At 44.5% G+C, this 25,997-nt stretch overlaps 1 protein-coding gene across 7 annotated transcripts; it reads right to left on the bottom strand.

Annotated features, from left to right (window-relative positions):
- Nucleotides 1-17,437, bottom strand: ILF3 (interleukin enhancer binding factor 3). 7 transcript variants are annotated; one of them, XM_069946611.1, is made up of 20 exons: nucleotides 17,293-17,437; nucleotides 12,763-12,830; nucleotides 12,446-12,675; nucleotides 12,147-12,327; nucleotides 11,892-12,048; nucleotides 10,604-10,695; nucleotides 10,091-10,186; nucleotides 8,050-8,161; nucleotides 7,857-7,954; nucleotides 7,473-7,584; nucleotides 7,229-7,339; nucleotides 6,633-6,832; nucleotides 6,402-6,542; nucleotides 6,180-6,317; nucleotides 5,803-5,976; nucleotides 5,589-5,727; nucleotides 5,418-5,480; nucleotides 1,225-1,638; nucleotides 759-878; nucleotides 1-407 (listed from the first exon to the last, which is right to left on the bottom strand). In XM_069946611.1, exons 2-20 carry the CDS (start codon nucleotides 12,763-12,765, stop codon nucleotides 271-273), a joined length of 2,718 nt encoding a protein of 905 aa, XP_069802712.1. In that variant the 5' UTR covers nucleotides 12,766-12,830; nucleotides 17,293-17,437; the 3' UTR covers nucleotides 1-270. The 7 variants fall into 7 exon arrangements, with proteins under 7 accessions (XP_069802712.1, XP_069802717.1, XP_069802728.1 ...); XM_069946616.1 differs by having other exon boundaries at nucleotides 5,589-5,724; XM_069946627.1 differs by having other exon boundaries at nucleotides 5,589-5,715.
- Nucleotides 17,438-25,997: the final 8,560 nt, after the last annotated feature.

Raw genomic sequence — 25,997 nt, 5'->3', positions numbered from 1 at the left:
TGAAATGGTTTAAGTTTTCTGTTTTTATTTGAATTATGTTTCGGCTCACTTCAGAGAATGCCTGAATCGAAACGAGACATACCAAAACCCTTTTGACACATCCCACTGTCTTAAAATAAAATCTTCACTTATAAAACAGGAACAAAAAAAAAAAAAAAAGACATAATATGCAACATGAAGTTGAAAACACTAACGCATTAAAATACATAAAGCTTGTTAAGTCACTTCACAGAATAAGGGGTAGGGGGCAGGATAGGGAGGGGTAAGAGTCTATCTGTACTGGTAATTCATGCTGTGATCCGCATTTCTGCCATAGTTTCCGGTGCCTCCTTGTGGTTGTTGCTGATAAGAGGCGGGAGCGGTGTAGTTCTGAGCTGCACCTTGATTGTAGCCGGACTGTGTGTATCCTATGTACAAGAGGAGAACATTAGACTGGACCAACAATAGAAGACACAGATACCTGGGGGAGGGGGGGGCACAAGGAGGTAGAAACTGCACTGTGAGCTTCATCCACAGTCCACTAGTGTCACCCTTCCCTGTAATACAGATCCCTTTACAGCAGCCTCCTCATGGACAAAGCAGGAAGTCTCAGATTTGACTAAGGTTTAGTGGGGAGAATGGAAACTGCAAGGATTTCAGGATTTTGAAATCTAAAATAAAGTTTATATTCTATACTTTCATTTCATACAAGCATAAATGGGATGTGCAGTGGGTATAAAAGCACCTTTAATTCCCCGTTCCCTTTTACAGGTCCTTACCTTGGTATGAGGTATTGTTGGCACCACCATAGCTCGTTCCTGTGTTGTAGCCACCAGTACTAGGAGCTGTATATGAATTGCCACCTCCTCTACCACCGGCACCCTCTCCACCAGTATAACCTAGGAACAAGGAGGGAGGTGTAAAATGAGTCAGATAAAAAGCAGCTACCACTGCAGTGCTCCTGAGCTGTCCTTATATTACATCAAATATTCTCCTGAACAGCTGCAAATGAAGTACCCAGTTGCACCTTTACTGAAAGGAGCCAATTTACCTACCCACACTTCTAGTAAATGGGATGACTTACTTGAAGTGTTCACTTCCCACCAAGCTGACAAGACAACCTGAATGACCCCCATAGAATACATACTGATAAACATCCCACTGTGTGAAAACCTGGCCACTCATGTACAATCCGCCAAAGAGCCGGACTGGCATCTAATTTAGACCCCAGCTCTCCAGTCTTACCTGAGGCTGCCCCGCCACTGTAAGAGTTGGAGTAAGAGGAATAAGAGCCGCCGCTAGCTCCCTGAGATGCTTGGTTGTAGCCTCCCTTTTGCTTCTGTGGTGGCCCGTAGCTTCCATACTGGCCCTGGTTGTAGCCCTGCTGAGACTGTGCCTGGTGTGACTGATAGCCTCCCTGGTTATACGACTGCTTGGTCTGGGCCGGTGTATGTGGCTGTGCTGGTGTCTGCTGTTGCTGCTGGGGTGCTTGTTGCGGCGGTTGGCTTTGTTGTTGGGCGGGTGGCTTCTTGTTCACAAAGGGTTTAGGGGGAGTTTGTGCAGTGTAACCTTCCCCTTGGTAATAAGAGCTATAGCCACCAGAGCCAGCACCTCCACCACTGGTATTACCAGAGCCCCCACCATTGCTGTAGAACTGACCTGCAAAAAGCAAAAGGTGTTCAAATGTTTAGATTCCTAGGAGGCAAAACTAGAAGTCTTATAATACAGGTTACATAGGCCTCCTTTTCACTTCACTGAAGCGTGCATAATAAAATTATACTTACGGACAATACATAGTCCCTCAATATAAGTGGGCACCGATCCGGCCAAAAAGGTATCTCCCAGTTGGTGCCGGTACTGGAATTAAGCTACAGCTCAAGGACAGGACGATGGGAGGTAAAAGCTGCCTGTACTGGGGGATTCTTTAATGAATTACACAACCCAGTTTTGGGTTTCATCTTAAGACCTGTCACCAAGTCATTGCCTTGTTCTGGTTCTTATATGTGGAAAGCTGCAAAATTTTCCCTTACAATTAGTACCATACTAGCACCATTTGTTAAAACTCACCATTGGCAAGATTGCTCAGTTTGGGAACAAGCCACTGCCTATATATGCCCTACACCCACATGGGGTGATTCAAGATAAAACACATGCAGAGGGCACACAAATAGGGTATGAAGACCCCGTGCACAGGTTATTGTACTGGGATTGGCACTGTAGATCTATGGCAGTTTTGTCATGTCTCAATGTGGTCTAGGTGGATCTAGTCACAAAGGAAAAATATATACACCTCCAACCACCTGGGAAGCAAGCCTGACACCTACTGATACAACATGCTAATTGGTTGCAGGGTGCAAAAACCCTGAACACTGGCATTACACATGGTACTACTCACCACATTACAGAACCATCTTTAGACTGTCAAACTCCTCCACTAATCAGTCGTGTACACTGAGTCACTAGCAGCAGTCAGACATAAGAGCTTATTCTTTTTCAAATCAACTGGTGTCAAAGTTATACAAATTTGTAATTTATTTCTATTTATCAGTCTCCAGTCTTCCCATACTTAACGGCTGTATGGGAAGTGGTGTTTTCTTTCTACTGTTCTCTGCTGCCACCTGTGTCCATGTCAGGAACTGTCCAGAGCAGTAGTAAATTACCATAGAAAACCTTTGACATGGACAGAGGGGGCAGCAGAGAGCACTGTCAGACTGGAAAGAATACACCACTTCTTGCAGGACATACAACAGCTTATAAGCATGGGAAGACTGGAGACTTAAATAGAAGTCACAAATCTGTAACTGACCGTAAAAAAATAAATAAATGGGAGAACCATTTAAGTGTGATGGTGAAGGCATGTTTTTCAGTAACTTCCTTTACACCAGGGACAGGCAACCTTCAGATGTCTGGCTGTTGCAGAACCAATTCCCATCGTGCCTGGACAGCCAAAGCCATCTATCCAGACATAGGACTTTTGCATCCCTAAATACCTGCAAAAAAGGTTTAAACCTCGACTTCCAATTGCCTGGTCTAAGTGAACACTAAAACAGAACTAAAAGTTGGATTCACATTTTATTTCACAGAGTGACGCAAGTGTCCGACGTCATTTAGTCTTGGATTGTTGGGAGAGATCACACAGCACTATCGTAATGACATGTCACTTTCCACAGTAGTTTGTACAAGATTTATTAAAACATTATGAACACGCAAAATAAAAACCGCTAATTCCAGACAATAAAAACCACTAGTATAAAAGAAAATTTGAGTTGCCCCGGAGTCTCCAGTAATTATGGGGGCAACGTCCGATGATACAGAGACAAATGACTGGCCAAGAGATTAATCGCCAACTTGATTAAAAAGTTCCACTTGTGAAAAACATTTCTCAAGGCTCAAAATTGCACAATATATTTTTTTACAATGCTGCAGGCTATGGTTTGTAAGCTTCATGTGAACAGTCCCCAAAAAAAATGTATGTGGAAAAAACAAAAACAGAAAACCACAGCAGAGCTTTCATCTTGTGGAGCTCAAGACAGTCGGGAGTAAAGAGCTGGTTTGTGGGTTTTGAGAGGGTGGGTGCAATACGCTATAGATGGTCTAAGCAGATGCAAAATCATGATAACCGTAGCAGTCTGTGAAAAAGTCACCTACAAAAGAGGGGGGAGACAGCAGAGAGAAATAAAATTAGAATCCTCTGTAGAGTGGCCATTATGCCATAGTTTTATTTTATTTTTTTTTATGTATTGAAAATAGTTTTAGATTTCTCTGCTTCTGTCTCCCCCCTTATGTGGGGGCTCCTCCAGATGGTGACAGGGACGGGAGGAAGCGCTTTGCCTATACTCAACTTGGGAGCGTGAGACGAGGTTTCTCACACTGTTAAACCAAAGCAGAGAAATGTAAAAAAAATCTGACAGAATTAACGCACGTTATTACCAAATATACGTATGCTCAGGTAAAAGTATATCCCATGACTAGAGACCACAGAAGCCATCACCGCAAGGGCTGCACCAGCACTGAACAGGACAGTCTATTGCCACCAGTCTGATCACATAACTGGGATAAACCCAGCAGGATAAGCTTTACTGGTGTAGTGATAAACTGAATACTGATGCAGCCAGAAGAAACATGATGGCTTCTATGATATGAAGGCAGGGGGCAGACTTTAAACAACCAACCCATAAGCTGCTCCTTATGGAATCTTTGTAGCATGGATACAGTGACAAAAGCTACATATGTCAAGTTTTATGTGGTTGTGTGCGCCCCGAAAGGACACAAGGGGTTTATTAAAAGCAGACCGAGACTGCAACCACATAACACGTCACATATTAACGATAGTTCTGCCAGTTCTGTCACTGTATGGCAGTCAGGTCACAGTAAAAGCAGCTTATTTTAGCCAGTTCACCTTTAAACCAGTTAACGTTTGCATATTAGGTTGCGCCAAGTTGACCTTTGATATGCAAAAGGAAACGGTAAGGGTCCTTTTACACCAACAGATCTGAGATTTTTTGAGCCAAAGCCAGGAATGGACTATAAACAGAACAGGTAACAATGGAAAGAGATTCCTCTTTTCAAATCCACTCCTAGCTTTGGCTTACAAAAATCTGTCAGATAATCTGTTGGTGTAACAGGGCCCCAAGTCAGGTAGCAATAAACATCTGATGTAATAAAGTGCAGTAACGTGTCTATTTTCTAGACAAAACCGCTTTGGTTCTGTAGGACATGACAGAAGTGGCCTTTCCAGAAGGATTCCTGCCCTCTTAAGTCAGAGGCTTGTGGCCCTTAACGATGAGGGGGGGGGGAAAAAAAAAAATACGTGGAATACAAAAGTAATGCAAGTTTGCCGAGCCAAGGTCATTCAGCAACACCTGTGCCCCTCAGAAGGTCCTGATATTTCCCCTCGCTTATGTTGGGGGGCAGTAAGACGAAAACTCAGAACCAGATACATGTGAACTCTGTCAGTGAACGTGGCATACACGCTAGATCCCAGCCACTCCTCTTCAGAGAAAAGCATAAAGGAATAACTTTGCATTAGGAATTGTTATCAGCCTCACACAGCTGTAGCAGCTTTAAAAGGAATTGTCCAGAGTTAGAAAAACATGGCCACTTTCTTCCAGAGAAGACGACACTCTTGTCTCCAGTTCACATGAGGTTTGCAATTAACCTTCATTCACCTCAGTGGTCACTTAATGGAGTTGCAAAAACCTGCACCCAAACTGGAGACTAGATGAGTCGTCTCTGGAAGAAAGTGGCCACGTTTTTTCTAATGCTGACTAACACATTACAGGCCATTTATCTTCACATTCGATGGATAGGATTTGTCAAGTCAGTTTCCAGCATTACATGAAGTGTCACAACAACTACATTTATACAGCAGCAGTAGTTTCCCAGCTCGACAGGTTATACATTTACGGGATTTTTGCTGACAAACTGACAACACTTACTGTATCCAGCTGTTGCAGATGTCTGATAGTTGTAGTTACCACCATAGCCGCCGCCATATCCACCTGGCACAAAAAGGATTATAGACTGAGTACAAAAGACAACACTACCCACTGGATATTTTCTATCTTTCTGAGCACCAAAAAGCCAACAGCCATATCAAGCAGCATTACCTGAATTCATGTAACCGTGATTGCCTCCGAATCCCCGCCCCCTTCCTCTGCCGCGATTCATTCCTCCTCGGCCACGACCTCGCATGCCTTGGGGTGGTGGAACCTCACTGTACATCATCCCAAATCCCTGGTTATGCTGCTGATAAGGAAACATGTTCAAAGGGGGGGGAACTACAGCTGAAGCAGAATAAGTTGTTAAAGACCTCATCCTTACTTTTCCTCCTCTGGGGCCACCCCTGGGCATCATTGGGGGCCGCTTCTTCTTGGGAACTTCTGGGTATGTAATGTAGTCGGGGAAAAGTTTTTCTAAAGCAGCCAGAGCAGCATAGGCCTTTGCAACCTTCTTGTTGGATCCAGAACCTTGGAATTTCACATTATCTACTTCAACCTAAAAATAAAAATTAAAGACTTTCTACATGCAACATGAACTCTATGCTTATCTGTATTTTAGTGCTAATGCTTTTACAGAGACCATATCATTATTCAAGGCACATGAAGTTTCTATGGGTAGCACTGCAGTTTTATACCAAGTACATTACATTATAGCAGAGAAACCCTTTAAACATTGAAATGTATTTAAAAGATAGTTACCTCCATGACAAATCTCTTATCATGGCTGCCTCCTGTCTCAGATATAAGTTCGTACTTCAGACCTCGCCTCTTTTCATTAAGCTCCATGACTGGATTCTTCCCATGCTTTGTGAGTATAGGTCCTTGCTGCTTTGCACTCTGAAAGAGTATACAATATTCAGCATCCAGGGTAACAGCAACATCGCAGGAAGCCTCTTCTGACCACAAGGTGATGCAGCTTACCTCTGACTGGTCTGTAGGGGAAGCGCTATCGCCCTGTGCAGAGTCATTCTGAGCTGGGGTCTGGATGACTGGCTTCTCAGTCTCCTCAGAGGTTTCTTCTTTCTCTTCAATACCTGTTGGAAGTCCCATGTCTTGCAAAACCTACAAGTTAACAAGATCAATTATTCTCTGTTAAAATATATACATATGTACACACACGGAGCTATCAGGTATACTATGCTGTGCACATACCTTTACTGCAACATGGAGCTTGGCAGTCTTCTTGGAGGGTCCGGAGGCCTCAAAGGTCTTGTCATCTACTTCCACAGACATTGTGAATACAGGTGCATGGACAGGTCCTGTCTGAGAGATCAGCTTGTACTGGAGGCCTGGCTTCAGCTGGTTTAACCTCATTAAGGCATTCATTGCTTGTGGAGGCTCACTCTTCTCATCTGTAGAGAGATACGCGTTTACCTCAGTTTCTCACTTAGAAGCAGCAACTCAAAGTCCCATATCTATTCAATGTCACTTCTGTTTGACCTATAGACATATATAAAGACTAATAGATAGAGAATGCCCACAACCCTCTGTGTGTAAACTCAAGATACAAAAACTGAATAGCCAGAATGCTCCACAGAACGGTGCTGTCCCCTCATTGCTTTAGATTTTTAGTCCTTAGCCTATTCAAAAGCCAAATATTGTTACACTACACTTCTGCAAGCAACTTGATTTTTTTCTAATATTGGATACCCCTTTTAAGTACTTGCTTCAAAAAGCCTAGACCCAAGATGTATAGGGATAAGAGTTTGAAAGCACTAATAGCACCCTGCCTAACACCCCTCAAATACCTTTCTTCTGAATCTTCTTTTTCTTCTTACTTGGCGATTTGTCCTCTCCGTCCTCCTCCATGGGTCGTTTCAGGGCTGGTATAACATAGGTGGTGCTGGGAGGAATCTGAACTGTAAAAAGAAAAAGGAAAACCAGGTCATAAATGGATGCCAATGAAGCCCTGTAACCTCCCTGCTGGCTTCAGACAGGGGTTTAAAACTACATGCACAATTCAAGGTCAAAGGAAAAAAAAAAATTAGATACCTGTATAGTCAATGGAAGGCTCTGGTTTTGACTTTTTAGGCAACTTTGAGGGCAGAGAGTCCATCCCCAAAACTTTGTGTAGTTGACCAAATGCTGCAAGCCTGAGAGCATGCTGTAGGGGAAGACAGAAGGGTAATGGGTGACCATTAAGACAACAGATCAAAATCCTAATATGCCTAGCTGGGTCCCTTGAGTTCCCCCTTGTCCCTCACTACTTCTGAAAGAATGCTCACTGCAGCGGTTGTGCTTAACCAGTCACTGCCTGCAGCAGCACCCACAGAAGGAACTCCAGGTAGAAGTGTATATTATTTTAAGTCCTGGATAGTTTGAGTGCCCATATAACCCCTTTAAAAGGCTACCCAACCAAAGCAGACTGTCTTGTACCTGAGCACTGTGGGTTATGTCCTCCCGCTGCTGTCTTTCTAGGTGTCCTAGTGCATCGGTAGCTTCTTTTTCACAAGGATCATACAAGCCGGGACCATCTGTAGACAAAAATAATTTGGAACAGTTATAATCTGTAGGTATGGTACAAAAAAAAAAAAAAAAAAAAAAAAAAAAAAAAACAGTAATCACTAACCTGGCATTAAAATTCCAGAGCTAAGGCATTCAAGGACTCTTCTGAAAGCTTCACCTGCCGCCATGGGTCGGTTGGCAGTTCCAATAGCCTTTTCACAAAGCAACTCGAGAGGCTGAAGAGGCAAAAAAAAAACAGCGAAGTTACAGAAAATCTCACTACATGGCGAGTGACGCACTTAAGAACTATGACGACTGACATTTAGTTACATGCAGATTTGATCCTTTGGGAGAAACCTGACAGATGGGGCTCCTTATCAGAGTCAAAATATTCCCTTGCTAGCATGTAAATGTGGTTGTACTATAATTATGAACAAATCTCTAGGATGTCAGACGTAACAGACTTCTGTCTTTGTGGCTGACCCGATAAGCACAATGTATCATGCAAACAGAAGGGTGGGACTGCAGGATTGCAACAATATGCACAGGAGCTGTCAGAAGTTTAGACCTATTGCAAAGCAGTCTCATATTAGGTTTACAGAGACCACACGCTTGTTTGAAATGGTAGACATAAGCAGTATAGGCCAATTTAAAGATACTTCAATATTACCCAAAAAATATACGGCCTTTATGTTTGAGCACTTGTGTGAATTTACTTTAAAAAGGGTTATCCAACGCTACAAAAACATGGCCACTTTTCCCCCTCTCGTGTGTTGTCTTGTGTGAATTTTTATAGACAGAAAATGGGGTGGTACTACTCATGTGTAGTCAATTCATATAAAGTATGTAAATGCTCAACACAGGAGGGGTCTTAAGTCACAAGACACATACATGTCACACTCCATAGGTCAAATCCATAGTCAGCTGCTTCCTGTTCTGTGCAGTCAAGGTGGTATAACGTGTGAAAAGGTTAGAATACATTCTTTGCACTAAGGATGATTGACAGAGCCAAAATGTAACAGTCAGGTTTGTTCAGAGAATGTCCTTCAAACTGATAAGGGGTCGTGAGACATAGTTCATGAGAAAATTTGTGTATCAGAAGTCTCAATGAAATAGGAATTTCACAGACTTTAGAATAAAATTAACCCAATCGCCTCCTTATTTTGGTTGCAAAATACTATGTGGGAACATAGAGAGCCTAGGACCCAGTACTACTGACCCCAGAAACACTGCTTACACTCAATAGATGGATGGAACACTGACAAATACACTCAAGTGGTGCACTCGTACAAACAGCAGTGAATCCAATGAGATCAATGGACATTAAAAAAAAAAGGCACTCCCAGTGCCCATTTTCTTCTTGTTGATCTTGGATAGTCTGTGCTCGAGATGGGCGACTTTATAGTAAGGCTGAACTTACTCAGCTATTGAGGTCTTGCAAAGATTGATACAGTCTTGATGATTGCAGCTCTAGGACACCCAAGACTGTATCCATCTTTTATTTCTCGGTATTTGACCATATTAGATTGATCTGCAGTAGGCCCCTACATTGAAGTCCCACTCTGACAGCTAGCTGAGATATGATGTTTGTCCCACTGTTCGGTCATACTGTATACCTCTCCCATCTGTAGTTGTTGCCCCAAACTGTATATTCCCCCCTCTGCAGGTAGCCCAAATACTTTATACTCCCCCCCCCCCCCCCCCCCCCCTAGAGGGCCCACATACCCTCTGTTCCGCCATGTTCAATGTCTTCTACTAGCCTTGCGCTGATTGACTGAGACTAGCCACCTAGCGTCAGGGATCTACTACACTTCTGCAAGCAACTTGACTTTTTCGAATATTAAGTACTTGCTTCAAAAAGCCTAGACCCAAGATGTATAGGGATAAGAGTTTGAAAGCACTAATAGCCTCTGTTCCACCATGTTCAATGTCTTCTACTAGCCTTGCGCTGATTGACTGAGACTAGCCACCTAGCGTCAGGGATCTAGTCAGCCAACTAACTAGTTGAAATAGAGCTTATATTTCAAGGCTACTGCAAAAAGCTAGGTTTTTCTTTCTTAAAGAAACATGGCAGGTTTTTACCTTCTCTACTCAAGATATGAACAAAGGATTACTAAAGAGAATAACCCTTTAATCCCAAATAAAGCATTTAACAAGATACCTACCCATCCTCTTAAAGGTTCCCAGGTTGGCACGCGGGTGCACAAGTCTCGCAGCACACGGATAACAACAACACAGGATTTAAGCCCATTTGCCCTAGCCTGGGACAAGGAAAATGCCGGTTAGTATGTAACGTTACACCAACACAAGCCAGAAAAAAGAAAAAAAAATATATAAGATATATATAAGACATATAGTGCTACTTTGTCAAGGGTAAATGTAAGCTATGTTTAAGGATAAGCCTTATGTATGTTACATTAGCAATTACAGTGTAGTTATGGTAAAATTACTCTTAGAACAAAGCAGCAATATCTAGGCATAATGTCTCCTTGTGAAAAGGTGTATTTTCACTGTGCTCTGCCGCCTGCGAGGGGACAGGAGCCATGTCAGCACAGCTACTGCTCTGGTGTTTAAGTATCTAACACATGTGAGTTGCTTTAAGATTAAAAAAATAAAAAAAATAAAAATTACAGAAATGGCAGATACTACTTTTAAGACAGAAATAATAAAATGCAAACCTGGAACCACTTGGCGTGTCGGAGTGACGCCAATGCAGCAAGGCATTTCTGCCTGTCCAGAACGTCCGGTGGATCGCTGATTGATAGCGTTTCTATTCATGGATAAGAAGACAAGGCACGGTTTGACCAAGGGGTTGTCTGTCAGGTGGACAGGGGATGAGGCAGCTTCCAGAGGGCAGTGGGGCTTCTCTGTACTACTGCTGACATAATGCCCTATCACACTGCTAGCAAGAGATCGGACATCCCAAGTCTCCCCAATAAAACAAAAACCATCTGTAGGTATACTCGAGTCTATCAAACTGACATGCCTAATGCAATAAAGCAGCAGTCTGCATAGGATACCATCAAAGGCTAGGATATATTTAACAAAAGGAAACCTTTACAGTATTAAAATTTGAGGCTATTGCAGGACACATTGTGGTTTATATTTCACATTACAGAAAAGCCTAAAAACAATGACAGAATGCTGCTTTAAAGCAACGAGAGGGAAAGACCAAGAAAATAAAAGGAGAATATAGTTCATCTGCTGGCTACTGACTCTGCACAGACTACACTAAACCTTCCACCCAGCTCGACTGCCCTGGCCACAGCCCATGACAGAGAGAGTCCTGTTGGTCAAAGGTCCAGCGTCCCTAAAAATCGACAAACTAGAAGTCTTGATATGTGATCACATGTCAGAACCATATAGCATTATAAATATATCAGAGGCACAACATATTGGAACCAGTCTGTGCTGCAGCAAGACCATGTCGTAAGACCAGGGGTTTTAGATAAGGCTAGCCCATTTACTGGGAAAGTCTTTGTAGAGGATAGATATATATATGCTTTATCCATCTAACTTTATCCAAAACGCAGTTACATGCTGGAATTAAACATGCTGAGCAGTCCCTTACAGATAAATGGACGACTCCAGATATTCTTGCTGCAACACATACTGCCCATTGGAGAGAGAGACATGCAAAAAAAAAGTTACATCCTAAAACTACAAGTGAACACAGCATCAACTGGGCCTACATATGAAACATGAAAGCAGGCCACGTTCACACTGTAATATCCACATAGGGCACCACTAACTTATAACACGTTTGACAGCAAGGCCCAGAAAGGGGGGAGTATTACAGTATATAGACTAACCAGCCAATGCTGTTACAGGTTATATCTCACATTCAAGTGCAGCAAAAAACTGATTACGTGGCGGGGTACAACATATTATATGGGACTGGAAAGGTAAGAGGGATGGGCTTGACAGGGAGGAGGGGTAAGTGTTTGGTTATAGCCGTTTCATTACCATCCGTACCTCCGGCGCTCAGCTTCTCCACTTCCTCGCGGACCAGAGTGGATGTCAGTCGGATGTTAAGAATCAGCTGCGGCTCCTTGGTGTTCCTAATGACAATTGAAGCTTCACGGATATTGGGGAGCACATCATATTTCTCCTCAGAAACAGACTACAAATCAAACCACAGGTCAGTGTACGAGTCTGGAAAAAGGATATGGCTAAAAATTATGTATTTTTACATATTAAATAAGGAAAAGAGCAGCTTACAGCAAACTGTACAACAAGGTTATCAGCTACTTTCTTCAGGAGAGAGATGGTGGGCTTATCCTTGCATAGAAGAACCAGTTCTAAATCCAGATCCCCTTTCAAGAGAAGTCCTTTGGCAACAAGTCCAACCCTCATCACGCCGCGGAGTGTCCTTGTGGAGTTCTCACCAGATTTAGATTCACTATTACCAGGAAAAAAAAAAATAAACTTATACAATCATGTTAACATAAAGGCAAGTTCTGTTGCATTTCCTAATGTCTGAGCCCTATAAGTAAATGCACAGAGGGGATGACACTTACCCTTCCTTGCCCTCTTCATTGGTGTCATCTGCCACGTTGGTTTCCGGCTGGGCAGGTTCTCCCGTATTAACCTTCTCTTGCTGGTCGATCCAGTCTGATACGGCTTTCAGTGCCCTCTCTGTGTGAGACACCATGTTCTGGACCGCCTCTAGCTCCTCTTGAGTTGGATACACCACGGAGTGTTTTGCCATAACATGGCGATCATCGTTGAGAAAGATGCGCATGGGACGCTGGGGGTGTTAAGACATAAAATTAGGACAGATCTACAAGTGAACCTTACTACACAGATCCTTCCTCAGCCGCGTGAGACTACTCACCATTGTTGTAGTCTTTGTGGATGGGTGATACACAAGTGAACAGGACCCTTTCCAGGTGGTAAGCAGATCTGCGGGGAAAAAAAAACAAAAAAAAAAAAAGTCATTCCAAATGTGAATATACAGGAAGGATTGGTTACAAAGGTCACATTCAAGATGCCTTCCCAGGATAGCTGTAGCCCCATATCTGCAATTTAAAGGGATATGCCCACCTAAGGATTTCCCCATGTCACTCTTGACTCCTTCCATAGAGTGAAGGACTGCACATGCAAGACCACTGCTCCATTTAGTGTGTGAAAGGGTCCAGCTAACCTGAATGGGACAGAGGTAAGGAACGCCCCCCCCCCCCCCCCCCCCATCTGAACACGCATCAGACCTGATGGCGATCATTCACATGGATCAGCCACAAATTATTAGCATATATCGCCTCATATTGGGCTGTGAGAAAGAACCATAACTGTACAACAATCCAGCATGTAGTAAAGCAGCATGTGGCCCCTTCAAACAGGAGGTCACCCCCATAATCTTACTGTAAAGGCGGAATAACCCAAGTGATGCAGTGATGGTGGGAAGCGTTGCGCAAGTCATCCCAGACAACAGAAGATACAGGAGGCAGAATACCTTCCCTATAGCAGTCTGGGTATCCCAGGACTATACCATTGCTTGTGGCAGCCTTTAATAGTACAAGGTAGTTCTGTGTAAAAACCTGAGCTATATACATGCTCCACTGAACACAGATTACAGAGATGTTCTGACCTCCACAGCGCTGTGCCAATGTGAGCGTAGACTGGATATAATACCCTGTGATATAAGGCGATTACCGGGAACACATGCATTTATGCGGAGGACAAGGAAGGTAAAGAAATTAATCTCCTACAGGGGAGCCAGGGAACCTCAGCAACCAGTGACAAACACCGGCATAAGGCTGAGCTCCAGCAGAGCCCACCAGGGGCTGAACCTTATAAACCCCTATTCACATTCAGGATTTAAATCTGCAGCTACAATATGTAATGATCTATACCAGGGATGGAAGCTAAAGCTTCGGCTGTCCGAGCATGATGGGAATTTTAGTTTTGCAAAAGCTGGAGGGACGAAGGTTCCCCATCCCTGACCTATACAAACTAAACTGCTGTACCAGTACTAGATGTGCACAAGGCCTGAGGAACTCTAGAGACAAGGCTATGACACGAACACAACATATGAAGGAAATACAAGGAGGAAGAAGTCTCCAGATTTTAGGAAAAGGCGCGGCTTCGTAGCCCAGGTGTTAGTATTGCTTCAGGACTTCACATGTTGCAGAGGGCACCTATACATCTTTTGCTTTCACTGTGAACCTAACAGGATTGTCCACGTCTGACAAAGAAAAAGATTTTACTATAAACCATCTATGAGGATGCAAAAGGGGGTTCTCATGAAAACCTGCAATATGGACATCACATCAACCAGGTCTGAACAGAAACCAATCCACACGTCCCCAATACCACACAGGTCTGTCCTGTTACAGTCAGCGTATTATAGCACTACAAGAGCTGACAGGATCCTCACTGTTATATATCAGACACTGCAGGCTAGGGAAGTCTGCCTCATGTTCCTCAATGGGATGAGTAACAGGAAGTGTCCCTGCCCTGTGATCCTCCACATGTGACACCAGTGTGCACTTACTCTATAGGTTTTCTGCAAGGTATGTGAGTGATGTGGGAAGAGCTCTAGTCTCATACAGGGAGACTTACCTATTCTATAGACATGCTCAGCCACCAACACTCTCTATGGGACCGCCACATGCTGCAGATCATAAGCCCTGTAGTCGGCCAGTTCTGGACATGCATGCACCTTTTCATTTGTACTAATCCCATGTACTATACAGCTTACCAGCTGCACAGGTGACCTTTGGTGAGGAATATATACATTGCCCATGTGATCTTGCAGCCAATCACAAGCAGGTAAATACCACTGAGGGCTGTGACTGGATGCCAGGTCACCTGCACGGCGTACATGTCACTGCATTGGTATAAAGACTACAGGTACAGAGTATATTTATCACTTTAAAGGGGTAGTTCAGGGAGGGGAAAAAAATTCCAATCAACTGGTGCCAGAAAGTGCCAGAGATTTAAAATTTACATTTATAAAAAAAAAAAAAGAAAAATCTCCAGTCTTCCAGTACTTCTCAGCTGCTGTGTGTCCTGCTATGGGAATTTGCTACTGCTTTGTACAGAGGTGGCAGCAGAGAGCACCATGTCAAACTGGAAAAAAACACCCACCACTTCCTGCAGGACATACAGTACTTATCAGCTGCTGTATGTCCTGCAGGAAGCGGTGTATTCTTTCCAGTGTGACAGTGTTCTCTGCTGCCACCTCTGTCCAGCAGTAGCAGTTCCCCATTGCAGGACACATAGCAGCTGAGAAGTACTGGAAGACTGGAGTTATTTTTATTTGAAATCTCTGGCCCCAAAATTCTATGAACTCCCCCTTTAAGTAGTGCCTGAAATGATAACCTAACAGGATTCTTTAGCATTGTATTCTAGGCTTTTTCACACCCCGGGATTTGTTATGCTATGAAGGAGATGCTTTGCAATTTAAAAAGGGTACTCTTAAAACATCCTAATCGGAATATCCCCTTTAAGCTGCAGACAGCCATGATTCTTAAAGGGAACCATTCACCCCGTGGCCCCCGTTAGAAACAGACATACAGTGACATAAAGGTCAATATACTTACCACATCGCTCCCGGTCCCGTCCCGGATCTCGTTGTTGACACGGAGAAATCGCCGATTCTTCTTCTCGCGCCCATTATGGTAATGAGCGCCGCCGGCCCGAAGTCCAGCCTTCTCCCCGCCTCCGACACTTGATTGACGCCGGGTCTTCTTCCTCCTCGTCTTCTTTCTTCTCGCCGGATCCCGCGCAGGCGCCGTGACGGTCGTTTTCGGCGCATGCGCAGTTCACAATTGGAGCCGCTCTGCAGCTCCACTGTTTACTGCGCGTGCGCCGATTGGCTCGAACACGCATCCTGTTTACCGCGCAGGCGCAGAAGAGGTGACGAGACCATCGCAGCGGCGCCTGCGCGGGAATTCGGCAGAAGACTGAAGACTGAAGACGTCAATCAAGTTCCAGGAGGCGTGGATGGGCGGCGACGAGAAGAGGACCTCATGAATAAGTTGGACTCGTCCGTCGTTTCCTATGGACGTTGGACTCATCTCAGCTCATTACCATAATGGGCGGGAGAAGAAGAATCAGCGATTTCTCTGTGTCAACAACGAGATCCGGGACGGGACCGGGAGCGATATGGTAAGTATATTGACCTTTATGTCACTGTATGTCTGTTTCTAATGGGGGCCACGGGGTGAATGGTTCCCTTTAAGTAAAAATAAATAAAGAGTGATATCACAGTGGGTCTGGCCACAAAGACCACCACTCAGTCTGAGCAAGGCCTATAGTCTCATGTAATGAGCAGCGAGTGGTACAGAGTCATAACAGACTGCGGGCCTCAGCCTGGACACTATGGTGTATGTAGCGGTGTATTATGGCTGCTTTACACCTCAAAAGACCAGGTGTGAACACAGCCCTAGGGTGCAGACATGGGAGAAACACTGGAGGACGGCAGGACAGATCACAAGTCCACCGGACAGGATTTACCAGAGACAAAGCCTCTCCTGCCACAGCCAATCAGAGCTCAGCTTTCCTATTACCACAGCCATGTGTGAGCCTACCCGCACAATCCACACTGCAGTAATGGGACCTAAGGGGAATACACAGGGCATGCTGGGAGTAGCAGTACAACAGAGGTTGGAAAGACTATGTATATCCTGGTTAGTGAAAACTATGGCCGTCGTAGCATACAACAGCCAATAGTTCCCCATTCCCAATGTTAACAGACTTGCAAATCCCTTTAATGGTGCGTTCACACCTACAGGATCTGCAGCAGATTTCATTTAAATAACTGAACACAGCATCAAATCTGCTGCAGATCCTGTAGGTGTGAACGCACCCTAAATAAATAAATATTATATATATATATATATATATATATATATATATATATATATATATATATATATACACACACGGTAACTAAGAAAGTGCGTGCCCCTTTAAGAGTAGAGACTATTGTACATTACAGCCACTGCAGAGAGGCAGCCTATAGCCTAGCTATATAATACAAAGCCCCCTCCCCTTCAGCTCCAGACAAAGCCCCTGCAGGCAGGCACGGAAACCCCGTACTGCTTCATCCCTGCCGGCCGCCATCTTATCCAAGCCACAGACAATAGAGAACACAGATTTCACCTCACAAAGCGTAGATAGAAGGACGAAAACCGCAATAAAACCGCGACCGAAAACAAACACCGGCGACATAAAACAAAATGGCGCCGGGGCCTCACAAGAGAAAATGGCGGCAGCCATTTTATAAGCTCCTTTAGCTTACATTCCCGGCCGCAGGGAGAAGCCTCGGTGACAATAACTGGTTAACGTTTACCTCAGGAATTAGCGAATTATCGAGGAAAAACTGCGAATATATCGGTCTAATGGAGCCCAGACTTACCCGGCGATGTGCGGCCTGACTGCGCAGCTAAACGGTCGGTGAAGAGGAGGAGCTGAAGCGTGATTGGCTAACCCCACTCACGTGACGGCAGCGACTGGCGCGAAAGGATGGAAGCGCCCGGCAATGTGGGATAGAAGAAAAGCGAGCGAGTGCGACAGCATATATAGGGGAGTTTATGTCCCGCCCACACCGACGGTGACGTTCCCAGTTCCTATTGGTTGTTAGCAAATCGCAGCCGAGGCGTGGAACGCATGGTGACTGTGATTGGTTGTGAGAAGCGGTGACGCGGCCTGGCAAAAATGGCGGCGTAATCACGCTGTAGCTAGGAGAACAATGAAGGCTGCTTTGATCATGGAGGACCTCGGGATTCTCTATGGAAATCTCTTCCTGTTAAGGATGTTTGTCAATAAAAACAATAAAATGTTGCTCTAAAGTGAATTAAGGGGAAACATTACAGTGGGTTACTGTAGCACTACAACTCCCAGCATGGTTATTTCCTTATATAATATATCATTTGCCATGGTTGCTAAGCAACAGCTTCACCGTGGACTAAAAATCCCATAAGGCGTTGGTCTTCTACCTCTGCAAAAATACACTTACCTGCATGGGAACGATTTGAAGGCCACCGGTTTAAGGCCTAATTCACACGTCCGTTGTTCTGTCCGCAATTGCAGACAGAACATAACACCAATGTTATGCAATGACCCCATTCTCACATCCGTACGTGTATATGGGACTGTATCCGTGCCACAAAAAATCTGGACATGTTATGATGCGGACTGTTTTTTGCGGCACGAATCGCTATGGTAATGAAATGAGAACTTAGTGCTTTGTGACGCACAGAGAACTACGGATGCACATTCGCAGTGCGGGCCGCCGGCCATAGAGCAGTGACCCCCTAAGTTTTACTTTCCAGCTGTTGCAAAACTACAACTCCCATTGCACAGGCGATTGTAGTTTTGCAACAGCTGGAAAGTGAAACTTTGGGGGTCACCTCCCAGGAGGAGGTCATTTTCTAACGTCTATCATCTCGCTCTTTTGACTGCTTCCCATTGTTCTCTGGTATCAGTCATTTTGGACAGAGAAAGTCTGACTAAAGCGCCCCATGCTCCCATGCCAAGGTACATACCACCAGGGCTGACTGATTTATGTGTACAGGTATGGGCCTGCAAGGATAGAAAGGGTTAAATGGAACCTATTAAATCCTTGCTGTCCCCAATGCTGAAGATGATGGTGCCCCGGTTTGGTTTGGTCACTTTCCCTTACGGTCTATGGGAGGTTCAAAGTGAGGATTAATGGTGGGCACAGCCAAGGGTACTGTGGCCCCCACCTACTAAGATGGCCATGGCATGTTCCAGGGTTTGAATGGTGCTGACTCCAGCGGTTGGACCCCCACCAATGGAAACAGGAAATAGTGGAGGTGGAGGAAGGACTGAGCGGGTGCACACCATGTATTCACTACACCCTATTCATATGATAATACTGACTGTTATAAAGCAAATAGGGTACAGCTCAGCCACAGTGCCAAAATCAGTGGGGGTCTAAACACTGGGACCCCCAACACTCATGAAAACAAACTATGTATTTCTATTCCTCTGCTTTCTCTCAAAATAAAAAGAAAACAATACCTCACGCTATCTAAATTAGAATCTCTGCTGCTTTATGCTCTCATTGTTGACAGCTCATTATCTAGGTTACCCACCACCACTCTGCTCTAAAAGCAGTGGTCTGGCTAGTGTATATATAGCTTTAATATAGAGAAGAGATGCTGTTCTTGCTTGCTACTATTTTTTTAATACAATTACCGCATCAAAAGCCAACTCGGAGGAGGACTTTGCATCCAAGTGGGGTTCCGCTGATTCTGCTCTTTTAGGGTATGTACACACTTCGGATTTATTAACATGGGTGTACTCGTATGCCAATCACCCCGTCAGATTTACTAAGTGGCGCACACCTCTTAGTATATACATGCATATACATACATCCCCCCCCTTCCTACCTGCCCATCAGGAGAGTAAGGCTCCACAATAGATGTGCCCCATAGTATATACATACTGTATACTATATATTTAAATATAATATATGCATATGGAAGTTCCAGTAGGTCTGCTCATCTCTAGCCGTCAGCAATGGGAGGCAAATAATAATATAGTAATAATACTTCTGTGTGCCCCCATATAGTAATAATACTCCTGTATGCCTCCATATAGTAATAATACTCCTGTGTGCCGCCATATAGTAATAATACTCCTGTGTGCCGCCATATAGTAATAATACTCCTGTATGCCTCCATACAGTAATAATACCCCTGTGTACCTCCATATAGTAAAAATACTCCTGTGTGCCACCATATAGTACTTATACTCCTGTGTGCCCCCATATAGTAATAATACTCCTGTGTGCCCCCATATAGTAATAATACTCTTGTGTGCCTCCATATAGTAATAATACTCCTGTGTGCCTCCATATAGTAATACTCCTGTGTGCCTCCATATAGTAATATTACTTCTGTGTGCCTCCATATAGTAATAATACTCCTGTGTGCCCCCATATAGTAATAATACTCCTGTGTGCCTCCATATAGTAATAATACTCCTGTGTGCCTCCATATAGTAATAATACTCCCGTGTGCCTCCATATAGTAATAATACTCTTGTATGCCTCCATATAGTAATAATACTCCCGTGTGCCTCCATATAGTAATAATACACCTGTGTGCCTCCATATAGTAATAATACTCCTGTGTGCCCCCATATAGTAATAATACTCCTGTGTGCCCCCATAAAGTAATAATACTCCTGTGTGCCTCCATATAGTAATAATACTCCTGTGTGCTCCCATATAGTAATAATACTCCTGTGTGCCGCCATATAGTAATAATACTCCTGTGTGCCTCCATAAAGTAATAATACTCCTGTGTGCCTCCATATAGTAATAATACTCCTGTGTGCTCCCATATAGTAATAATACTCCTGTATGCCTCCATACAGTAATAATACCCCTGTGTACCTCCATATAGTAAAAATACTCCTGTGTGCCACCATATAGTACTTATACTCCTGTGTGCCCCCATATAGTAATAATACTCCTGCGTGCCTCCATATAGTAATAATACTCCCGTGTGCCTCCATATAGTAATAATACTCTTGTATGCCTCCATATAGTAATAATACTCCTGTGTGCCCCCATATAGTAATAATACTCCTGTGTGCCCCCATAAAGTAATAATACACCTGTGTGCCTCCATATAGTAATAATACTCCTGTGTGCCTCCATATAGTAATAATACTCCTGTGTGCTCCCATATAGTAATAATACTCCTGTGTCTCTACATATAGTAATAATACTCCTGTGTGCCCCCATATAGTAATAATACTCCTGTGTGTCTCCATATAGTAATAATACTCCTGTGTGCCTCCATATAGTAATAATATTCCTGTGTGTCTCCATATAGTAATAATACTCCTGTGTTCCTCCATATAGTAATAATACTCCTGTGTGCTCCTATATAGTAATAATACTCCTGTGTGTCTCCATATAGTAAAAATACTCCTGTGTGCCCCCATATAGTAATAATACTCCTGTGTGTCTCCATATAGTAATAATACTCCTGTGTGCCTACGTATAGTAATAATATTCCTGTGTGCCTCCATAAAGTAATAATACTCCTGTTTTCCACCATATAGTAATAATACTCCTGTGTGCTCCCATATAGTAATAATATTCCTGTGTGTCTCCATATAGTAATAATACTCCCGTGTACCTCTATATAGTAATAATATTCCTATGTGCCTCCATATAGTAATAATACTCCTGTGTTCCTCCATATAGTAATAATACTCCTGTGTGCCTCCATATAGTAATAGTACTCCTGTGTGCTGCCATATAGTAATACTCCTGTGTGCCGCCATACAGTAATAATACTCCTGTGTGCAGTCATATAGTAATATTCCTGTGTGCCGCCGTATAGTAGTAATACTCCTTTAAGCCGCCATATAGTAATATTCCTGTGTACCTTCATATAGTAGTAATACTCCTGTGTGCAGCCATATAGTAATATTCCTGTGTGCCGCCATATAGTAGTAATACTTCTTTGAGCCGCCATATAGTAATATTCCTGTGTGCCGCCATAAAGTAGTAATACTCCTGTGTGCCTCCATATAGTAATAATACTCCTGTGTGCCCCCATATAGTAATAATACTCCTGTGTGCCCCCATATAGTAATAATACTCCTGTGTGCCTCCATATAGTAATAATATTCCTGTATGCCGCCATATAGTAATATTCCTGTGTGCCTCCATATAGTAATAATACTCCTGTGTGCCTCCATATAGTAATATTCCTGTGTGCCTCCATATAGTAATAATATTCCTGTATGCCTCCATATAGTAATATTCCTGTGTGCCTCCATATAGTAATAATATTCCTGTATGCCGCCATATAGTAATATTCCTGTGTGCCTCCATATAGTAATAATACTCCTGTGTGCCTCCATATAGTAATATTCCTGTGTGCCGCCATATAGTAGTAATACTCCTTTGTGCCCCTAGGTGACTCGTTCTGTGCAGGTTTCCATCCTCTCTATGTAGATGGGAGATGTCGGCATTCAGTCAGTAACCAGAGATGTTGATGAAGTGAGCTGTAAAATATAGCAGAAAGCTGCAGAACATTACACATTGATGCGGCTTCATATACATAAGACTGGACGTCCACTTTAATTGTAAATTGAGAAACTCTCAAGACGTCGCCATCACAAACAATCAGGTTTCAGTGATGTCCTCCCTCACACAGAGCTGGCCGCTGGGGGCAACACTTCTACTTTTCCATTGCACTAGTTTCCATATCTAAAGCCTATTGTGTGTGATGTGTCGGGTGTGCCCCTGTATGTACCCTCAGTATAGTAGAGCTGTGGTGGTGTGTATTCATGTCTGTCAGTATTCATCGTCCCATGTCACTATTGTCTGCATCAGGGACTGTAGACACAACCAACAAAACAAGCATAGAGTGAATGCTACCTTTATACATCTATGGTCACTGTCCCTCCGTGTGATGGCCTGTGTGAATTCTAACATACAGTGGTACCTTGGTTTAAAAGTAACTTGGATTAAGAGTGTTTTGCAAGAAGAGCTCACAGTTTTTCAAAATTGTAACTTGGTTTAAGAGCATTGCTTTGGTTTAAGAGCTCCCTGTACTGGGTGGGAGGGGGAGTGGGGAGGGGCATGTTCTGCATAGCATGGTCTACAGCCCTGTACTCTGACCCTTGAAGTCTCCCTAACCATCCAAATCATAGCAGATCCATATTAGGCTGGGGCTTGCATCAGGGGACAAGACTGTGTAGGTAATCTTTCCAAAGCTGTAACCCCTCTCTCCCCAGACAGAGAGTGCTGCTATACTGTGCCCACATCTGTCCTGCTCATTTCTTCATGCTCCCTGCAGTCTCTGACAACCCTTGTGTTTCCCATTCTCTCCATTCCTGCTATCATGTACCTGCACTTACACTCAGCTATACACACTGCTGCTATAATGTGCCTGCACTCACACTCAGCTATACACACTGCTGCTATAATGGGCCTGCACTCACACTCAGCTATACGCACTGCTGCTATAATGTGCCTGCGCTCACACTCAGATATACACACTGCTGTATAGAAAAGTTTCTGTCACTGTCCTCTTGCACAGCTCTGATTCTCACTTCCTGATTGGTCCAAGCTGAACACCCCCCCTTCCCCATTGCAGTCATGTGACCACACAGACCTCTGATAGCAGCCCTGCTGTGTTATCAGGGTTATGCAGATACTATACATTATACTCCACATGCTGATTGCTATACTGTAGAGTATTTTATAATATCACATATTCAGCTGCTTATAAATGTTTGTTTCATTCGTTTTACATGTGAAAAAATCATTAGTTTTGGGATGCGGAACCAATTGTCTTAATTTCAATGATTTCTTAGGGGCCTGTGTTCCTGGATTGGTGTCATTCGGTGCCATCGACCCGCAATAGGCGGATCTTCATTGCTGTGGATACAGGTACTTTTCTCTCAAGTATATAATCACCAACACAAAGTGGTTAAAGCGACAACAGCTGAGGACTTTGACTGTCTGGATAGATCCCCCTTAAAGTAGCCCTCTGTCACCCAGTTTTAAGAACAACCTAATGTAACAAGTAACCACCTCCTAAACCCTTCAAATTCAGTATATCTGTTAAGGCTATGGTCACACACTTTATGAGACCGGCCGTTCCGGGTCACGGAACAGCCGGTCTCAGAAAAGATAATCTTTAGCGCTACTAAGTTCTTATGCGGACGCATCCGTCCGCGTCCGCATTAGATCTCCCCACTGCACACAATGCAGTGTGCGTCCGGAGCCGTTCGCTCCACTGTGTGCACTAACAGGGTTTTCTGTCAGTTTCTCGCGGCGCCACTAGGGATCCCGGCCAGAGTGTATACTATGTGTATACACTCCGGCCGGGATTCCATAGGCGACAACATAACATATATTTTCACATTAAAAAAAATTAGTTTTACGGAAATATATGTAGTGTGAACTTAGCCTAAAGCAGTACTCTCTCAAGACAACCTAGCTATTCCAAGTATTCTTGTTTACCTGCTAAAGCAAGTATTTCAAGTAATTACGGATAAAAAGGATCTCAGACAGACAACTCTCAAGCTGCCTATATTGCACCTTGTTAACACAAAAGACTGCGATTTACTGTGTACTGTCACTTTAAGAAACCCTACAGTAAAGGTGCTGGACTGCTCCGGCCCCATGACAAGTGCCCCAGCAGTAACACAACACTGGCCCTTGCAAGAATCAACTAGTACCCCCAGGCTCCCCGCAGAGGACCCTTAGGGCCCTATTCCACAGTAACGATAATCGGCCGGATCGACCCCATTTGGCCCGATTCGGCCGATTATCGTTCGGTGAAATAGAGAGAACGATCAGCCGATGATCGTGTCATTGGCTGATCGGTCATTTAGGGCCAGACCTAAAATCATTGTTTCCCCACCGCGCATCGCTACGGTTGAATAGCGGTGCGCGGCGGGCGACCGACGATTTAACAAGAAGCAGCAGCATCATAAATTACCTGTCCAGGCTTCTTCTCCGCGTTGTGTTCATCCCCATGTCCCGCGCGCTCTATCTTCAGAATGGCCGGTCGGCTGACTGAGCGCTCAGCCAATCACAGGCCAGGACCGCCGCGTGTGGCCTGGGGATGGATTGGCTGAGATGGAGACCCGGGGAGTAAGAGAGCGCAGAGAAGAAGCCTGGACAGGTAATGTATGATGCTGCAAGGGCTGCAAGGACATCGGTAACGATGTCCCTGCAGCCCTCGCTCAACGATCATCGGGCCGTGGAATAGGCCCAGTAAACGAGCGCCGATCTAGCAGATCGCCGCTCGTTTACATCGTTGATCGGGCCCTCCTCGCCCCGTGGAATAGGACCCTTAGGGTACAAACCCACTTGGCGGGTCTGCAGCGAGTCTCCATGCTGCGTTTTTGCAGCGAGACTCGCTGCAGATCCCGGCCCTATACTTTTAATGGCAGACAAACACGCAGCAGGGATGTACATCCCTGCTGCGAGTTTGTCTGCAGCCCGCCCCATTAACCCCCCGGCCGCCGGAGCTGATACTTCACCTGATCCCGGCTCCGGCGGTTCCCGATGTCTTCAGCAAGCCGGAGCGGGGACCGCTTGATCGGGGGGGCGTGCGATCAGTGCTGCGGGGGGGCGTGCGATCGGGCGGCCGGGGCTGCGGGGGGGGGGGGGCGATCGGGCGGCCGGGGGCGTGTGTGCGATCGGGGCTGCGGGGGGGCGATCGGGCAGCCGGGGCTGCGGGCCTGGTCCCCGCTCCGGCTTGCTGAAGACATCGCGAACCGCCGGAGCCGGGATCAGGTGAAGTATCAGCTCCGGCGGCCGGGGGTTAATGGGGTGGGCTGCAGACAAACTCGCAGCAGGGATGTACATCCCTGCTGCGTGTTTGTCTGCCATTAAAAGTATAGGGCCGGGATCTGCAGCGAGTCTCGCTGCAAAAACGCAGCATGGAGACTCGCTGCAGATCCGGCAAGTGGGTTTGTAACCTTAGGCTAGATGGTCTAAGGGCCCTATTACATGGGATGATTATCGTGCGAAAAATCGTTAAATCGTTCGAATTTAAACGATAATCGTTCTGTGTAATTGCAGACAACAATCGAAAAATCGTTCGTATGTCATTGATCGTTGATTTAGATCTGAACCTAAAATTATCATTAATCGTTCGATAATCGTTCGCTGTAATTCCACGTTCGTTCGCTCAAGTTCCGCGTTTTTTCACTAATCGTTCAGTGTGATTGCACATTGTTCATTGTTTTGCTGGGATCAGAAGGAATAAACGATTATAGTAACAATCATAGTAACGATCGTAACTAACGATTATTGTTCTGTGTAATATGGTGAACGATTTCAGGTTAATGATAAACAATCTCGTTTGCGATCGTCAATCGTTAGTTGTTAATCGTTAAAAATCGCTCAGTCTAATGGTACTTTTACACAGAGCGATAATTACACGCCCGATCGCACGATTAACGATTTCGAATGAACGATGTGTTTTTCATAACGATCAGCTTTAGACGGAACGATATATCGTGCGGAAAAATCTTTTGCAATCGTTTTGGGATCGCTTAAGCCCATCTCACACATAGGTTAAATCGGTGAAAGACTGTTTACAC

The sequence above is a fragment of the Dendropsophus ebraccatus genome, chromosome 1 (genome assembly GCF_027789765.1).
Source record: "Dendropsophus ebraccatus isolate aDenEbr1 chromosome 1, aDenEbr1.pat, whole genome shotgun sequence".
In the NCBI taxonomy this organism is placed as follows: domain Eukaryota; kingdom Metazoa; phylum Chordata; class Amphibia; order Anura; family Hylidae; genus Dendropsophus; species Dendropsophus ebraccatus.
The sequence above is the reverse complement of the archived record's forward strand: the minus strand, read 5'-3'. Positions and strand labels throughout refer to the sequence as shown.